This window comes from Procambarus clarkii, chromosome 34 (assembly GCF_040958095.1).
Source record: "Procambarus clarkii isolate CNS0578487 chromosome 34, FALCON_Pclarkii_2.0, whole genome shotgun sequence".
Lineage (NCBI taxonomy): Eukaryota > Metazoa > Arthropoda > Malacostraca > Decapoda > Cambaridae > Procambarus > Procambarus clarkii.
In genome coordinates, this window is record NC_091183.1 from 11,287,335 (window position 1) to 11,293,418 (window position 6,084).

At 52.1% G+C, this 6,084-nt stretch overlaps 1 protein-coding gene across 1 annotated transcript; it reads left to right on the plus strand.

The window, feature by feature from the left end:
- Positions 1–3,541: 3,541 nt before the first annotated feature.
- LOC138370996 (involucrin-like) lies at positions 3,542–5,137 on the plus strand. The gene has a single exon (XM_069335638.1). It carries the CDS (start codon positions 3,542–3,544, stop codon positions 5,135–5,137), a length of 1,596 nt encoding a protein of 531 aa, XP_069191739.1.
- Positions 5,138–6,084: the final 947 nt, after the last annotated feature.

Genomic DNA, 6,084 nt, shown 5'->3' on the forward strand with positions numbered 1-6,084 from the left:
TGTGTGACGCATGGAGCCTCACTACTGTGTGACGCATGGAGCCTCACTACTGTGTGACGCATGGAGCCTCACTACTGTGTGAGGTACAGATCCTTATTGTCACTGGATGTACGGAGTCTTCCTGCAACATGACATATGGGATCTCTCTGTCGCCTGAGAGACGGAGCCTATCTGCTGCCTGACGTGTGAAGTCTCTCTGCTGCCTGACGTGTGAAGTCTCTCTGCTGCCTGACGTGTGAAGTCTCTCTGCTGCCTGACGTGTGAAGTCTCTCTGCTGCCTGACGTGTGAAGTCTCTCTGCTGCCTGACGTGTGAAGTCTCTCTGCTGCCTGACGTGTGAAGTCTCTCTGCTGCCTGACGTGTGAAGTCTACCTGCTACCTGACGTGTGAAGTCTCTCTGCTGCCTGACGTGTGTGGTCTCTCTGCTGCCTGACGTGTGTGGTCTCTCTGCTGCCTGACGTGTGTGGTCTCTCTGCTGCCTGACGTGTGTGGTCTCTCTTCTGCCTGACGTGTGTGGTCTCTCTGCTGCCTGACGTGTGAAGTCTCTCTGCTGCCTGACGTGTGAAGTCTCTCTGCTGCCTGACGTGTGAAGTCTCTCTGCTGCCTGACGTGTGAAGTCTCTCTGCTGCCTGACGTGTGTGGTCTCTCTGCTGCCTGACGTGTGAAGTCTCTCTGCTGCCTGACGTGTGAAGTCTCTCTGCTGCCTGACGTGTGAAGTCTCTCTGCTGCCTGACGTGTGAAGTCTCTCTGCTGCCTGACGTGTGAAGTCTCTCGGCTGCCTGACGTGTGAAGTCTCTCTGCTGCCTGACGTGTGTGGTCTCTCTGCTGCCTGACGTGTGTGGTCTCTCTGCTGCCTGACGTGTGTGGTCTCTCTGCTGCCTGACGTGTGACGTCTCTCTGCTGCCTGACGTGTGTGGTCTCTCTGCTGCCTGACGTGTGTGGTCTCTCTGCTGCCTGACGTGTGTGGTCTCTCTGCTGCCTGACGTGTGTGCTCTCTCTGCTGCCTGACGTGTGACGTCTCTCTGCTGCCTGACGTGTGTGGTCTCTCTGCTGCCTGACGTGTGTGGTCTCTCTGCTGCCTGACGTGTGTGGTCTCTCTGCTGCCTGACGTGTGTGGTCTCTCTGCTGCCTGACGTGTGTGGTCTCTCTGCTGCCTGACGTGTGAAGTCTCTCTGCTGCCTGACGTGTGTGGTCTCTCTGCTGCCTGACGTGTGTGGTCTCTCTGCTGCCTGAAGTGTGTGGTCTCTCTGCTGCCAAACGTGTGAAGTCTCTCTGCTGCCTGACGTGTGTGGTCTCTCTGCTGCCTGACGTGTGAAGTCTCTCTGCTGCCTGACGTGTGTGGTCTCTCTGCTGCCTGACGTGTGAAGTCTCTCTGCTGCCTGACGTGTGAAGTCTCTCTGCTGCCAGCGACACAAACGCTGCTGTAGAAGACGTTTCAGCGACACAGACGGTGCTGTAGAGGACCTTCCAGCGACACAGACGGTGCTGTAGAGGACCTTCCAGCGAGACAGACGGTGCTGTACAGGACCTTCCAGCGACACAGACGGTGCTGTAGAGGACCTTCCAGCGACACAGACGCTGCTGTAGAGGACCTTCCAGCGACACAGACGCTGCTGTAGAGGACCTTCCAGCGACACAGACGCTGCTGTAGAGGACCTTTGAGCGACACAGATGCTGCTGTAGAGGACCTTCCAGCGACACAGATGCTGCTGTAGAGGACCTTCCAGCGACCCAGACGCTGCTGTAGAGGACCTATGAGCGACACAGATGCTGCTGTAGAGGACCTTTCAGCGACACAGACAAGATCAAAGGCTCGGTGGAAAAGGTGAGAGATCGTGTGACATGCAAAACTTTATATATTATTTTATTCTTCTGGAAAACGGTAATTACACGACAGAGTTGCTGGCCAAAACTAGAAGCGGCTCCAGTCTACACACAACTTCCTTCATTGGCTCTTGGAACAATTCCAGTGGTGGCCTCAGAGAGGTTCCCCTGCTGGGTGTTCCACTGGTCTAAGACTCCAGTTGTGGCCTCGGAGAGGTTCCCCGGCCAGGTGTTCCACTGGTCTAAGACTCCAGTGGTGGCCTGGGAGACGTTCCCCGGCTGGGTGTTCCACAGGTCTAAGACTCCAGTGGTGGCCTGGGAGACGTTCCCCTGCTGGGTGTTCCACAGGTCTAAGACTTCAGTGGTGGCCTGGGAGACGTTCCCCGGCTGGGTGTTCCACTGGTCTAAGACTCCAGTGGTGGCCTGGGAGACGTTCCCCGGCTGGGTGTTCCACTGGTCTAAGACTCCAGTGGTGGCCTGGGAGACGTTCCCCGGCTGGGTGTTCCACTGGTCTAAGACTCCAGTGGTGGCCTGGGAGACGTTCCCCTGCTGGGTGTTCCACAGGTCTAAGACTCCAGTGGTGGCCTGGGAGACGTTCCCCGGCTGGGTGTTCCACTGGTCTAAGACTCCAGTGGTGGCCTGGGAGACGTTCCCCGGCTGGGTGTTCCACTGGTCTAAGACTCCAGTGGTGGCCTGGGAGACGTTCCCCTGCTGGGTGTTCCACAGGTCTAAGACTCCAGTGGTGGCCTGGGAGACGTTCCCCTGCTGGGTGTTCCACAGGTCTAAGACTCCAGTGGTGGCCTGGGAGACGTTCCCCGGCTGGGTGTTCCACTGGTCTAAGACTCCAGTGGTGGCCTGGGAGACGTTCCCCGGCTGGGTGTTCCACTGGTCTAAGACTCCAGTGGTGGCCTGGGAGACGTTCCCCTGCTGGGTGTTCCACTGGTCTAAGACTCCAGTGGTGGCCTGGGAGACGTTCCCCGGCCGGGTGTTCCACTGGTCTAAGACTCCAGTGGTGGCCTGGGAGACGTTCCCCGGCCGGGTGTTCCACTGGTCTAAGACTCCAGTGGTGGCCTGGGAGACGTTCCCCGGCTGGGTGTTCCACTGGTCTAAGACTCCAGTGGTGGCCTGGGAGACGTTCCCCTGCTGGGTGTTCCACTGGTCTAAGACTCCAGTGGTGGCCTGGGAGACGTTCCCCGGCCGGGTGTTCCACTGGTCTAAGACTCCAGTGGTGGCCTGGGAGACGTTCCCCGGCCGGGTGTTCCACTGGTCTAAGACTCCAGTGGTGGCCTGGGAGACGTTCCCCGGCCGGGTGTTCCACTGGTCTAAGACTCCAGTGGTGGCCTGGGAGACGTTCCCCGGCCGGGTGTTCCACTGGTCTAAGACTCCAGTGGTGGCCTGGGAGACGTTCCTCGGCCGGGTGTTCCACTGGTCTAAGACTCGAATGCTAATTCTATTTTTCTCAAATATTTGTTAGGTATCAATGTGTTCGACTTCAATCATGACTGCGAGTTCTATCTCCACGTGTTCGGATCAATGCGTATGGATAATGGATAATTTTATCTTTAATTTATTATAGATAATAATATTGTAATGGATACAATACGCCACCGTGTATATAATCCGTTCCTTGTGTACCAAGAGTTGTCTAACGTTCCTGTCATGCCAACCGTCATGTCATGCCAATGTTACTAAACTTACCGTCGGCTGAATGGGTCACAATGGTGAGTATTACCTCTCATACTTCCTTGTTGGGTTTATCTTCCACATACATCCATTGTGCAGCACGGGGATACGAACGTCAACACGAACAACGTTGGTGTGAGTGTGGCCGGGTAACTGTGTTGGACAACATCAATGGCCAGGTAACTGTGTTGGACAACATCAATGGCCAGGTAACTGTGTTGGACAACAACAGTGGACAAGTAACTGTGTTGGACAACAACAGTGGCCACGTAACTGTGTTGGACAACACCAGTGGCCAAGTAACTGTGTTGGACAACAACAGTGGCCAAGTAACTGTGTTGGACAACAACAGTGGCCAAGTAACTGTGTTGGACAACATCAGTGGCCAAGTAACAGTGTTGGACAACAACAGTGGCCAAGTAACTGTGTTGGACAACATCAATGGCCAGGTAACAGTGTTGGACAACAACAGTGGTCAAGTAACAGTGTTGGACAACAACAGTGGTCAAGTAACAGTGTTGGACAGCATCAGTGGTCAAGTAACAGTGTTGGACAGCATCAGTGGTCAAGTAACAGTGTTGGACAGCATCAGTGGCCAAGTAACAGTGTTGGACAACAACAGTGGCCAGGTAACTGTGTTGGACAACAACAGTGGCCAAGTAACTGTGTTGGACAACAACAGTGGCCAAGTAACTGTGTTGGACAACAACAGTGGACAAGTAACTGTGTTGGACAACACCAGTGGCCAAGTAACTGTGTTGGACAACAACAGTGGTCAAGTAACAGTGTTGGACAACAACAGTGGTCAAGTAACAGTGTTGGACAGCATCAGTGGTCAAGTAACAGTGTTGGACAGCATCAGTGGTCAAGTAACAGTGTTGGACAGCATCAGTGGCCAAGTAACAGTGTTGGACAACAACAGTGGTCAAGTAACAGTGTTGGACAGCATCAGTGGCCAAGTAACAGTGTTGGACAGCATCAGTGGCCAAGTAACAGTGTTGGACAGCATCAGTGGCCAAGTAACAGTGTTGGACAGCATCAGTGGCCAAGTAACAGTGTTGGACAGCATCAGTGGCCAAGTAACAGTGTTGGACAGCATCAGTGGCCAAGTAACAGTGTTGGACAACAACAGTGGTCAAGTAACAGCGTTGGACAACAACAGTGGTCAAGTAACAGTGTTGGACAACAACAGTGGTCAAGTAACAGTGTTGGACAACAACAGTGGTCAAGTAACAGTGTTGGACAGCATCAGTGGTCAAGTAACAGTGTTGGACAGCATCAGTGGTCAAGTAACAGTGTTGGACAGCATCAGTGGCCAAGTAACAGTGTTGGACAACAACAGTGGTCAAGTAACAGTGTTGGACAGCATCAGTGGCCAAGTAACAGTGTTGGACAGCATCAGTGGCCAAGTAACAGTGTTGGACAGCATCAGTGGCCAAGTAACAGTGTTGGACAGCATCAGTGGCCAAGTAACAGTGTTGGACAGCATCAGTGGCCGGGTAATAATGATGGTCTGGCTTCAACGTGTCCACGAAGTCACCGAAGACTTGGTTTTAAGTCTCCAGTCATCGTCACTCGTCTGTGGTGTAAACACTCTTACCTTCAGTCATCGTCACTCGTCTGTGGTGTAAACACTCTTACCTTCAGTCAGCGTCACTCGTCTGTGATATAAACATTCTTACCTTCAGTCAGCGTCACTCGTCTGTGATATAAACATTCTTACCTTCAGTCAGCGTCACTAGTCTGTGATATAAACACTCTTACCTTCAGTCATCGTCACTCGTCTGTGGTGTAAACACTCTTACCTTCAGTCAGCGTCACTCGTCTGTGATATAAACATTCTTACCTTCAGTCAGCGTCACTCGTCTGTGATATAAACATTCTTACCTTCAGTCAGCGTCACTCGTCTGTGATATAAACATTCTTACCTTCAGTCAGCGTCACTCGTCTGTGGTGTAAACACTCTTACCTTCAGTCATCGTCACTCGTCTGTGATGTAAACACTCTTACCTTCAGTCAGCGTCACTCGTCTGTGGTGTAAACACTCTTACCTTCAGTCAGCGTCACTCGTCTGTGGTGTAAACACTCTTACCTTCAGTCAGCGTCACTAGTCTGTGATATAAACACTCTTACCTTCAGTCAGCGTCACTAGTCTGTGATATAAACATTCTTACCTTCAGTCAGCGTCACTAGTCTGTGATATAAACACTCTTACCTTCAGTCAGCGTCACTAGTCTGTGATATAAACACTCTTACCTTCAGTCAGCGTCACTAGTCTGTGATATAAACACTCTTACCTTCAGTCAGCGTCACTAGTCTGTGATATAAACACTCTTACCTTCAGTCAGCGTCACTAGTCTGTGATATAAACACTCTTACCTTCAGTCAGCGTCTCTAGTCTGTGATATAAACACTCTTACCTTCAGTCAGCGTCACTAGTCTGTGATATAAACACTCTTACCTTCAGTCAGCGTCACTAGTCTGTGATATAAACACTCTTACCTTCAGTCAGCGTCACTAGTCTGTGATATAAACACTCTTACCTTCAGTCAGCGTCACTAGTCTGTGATATAAACAC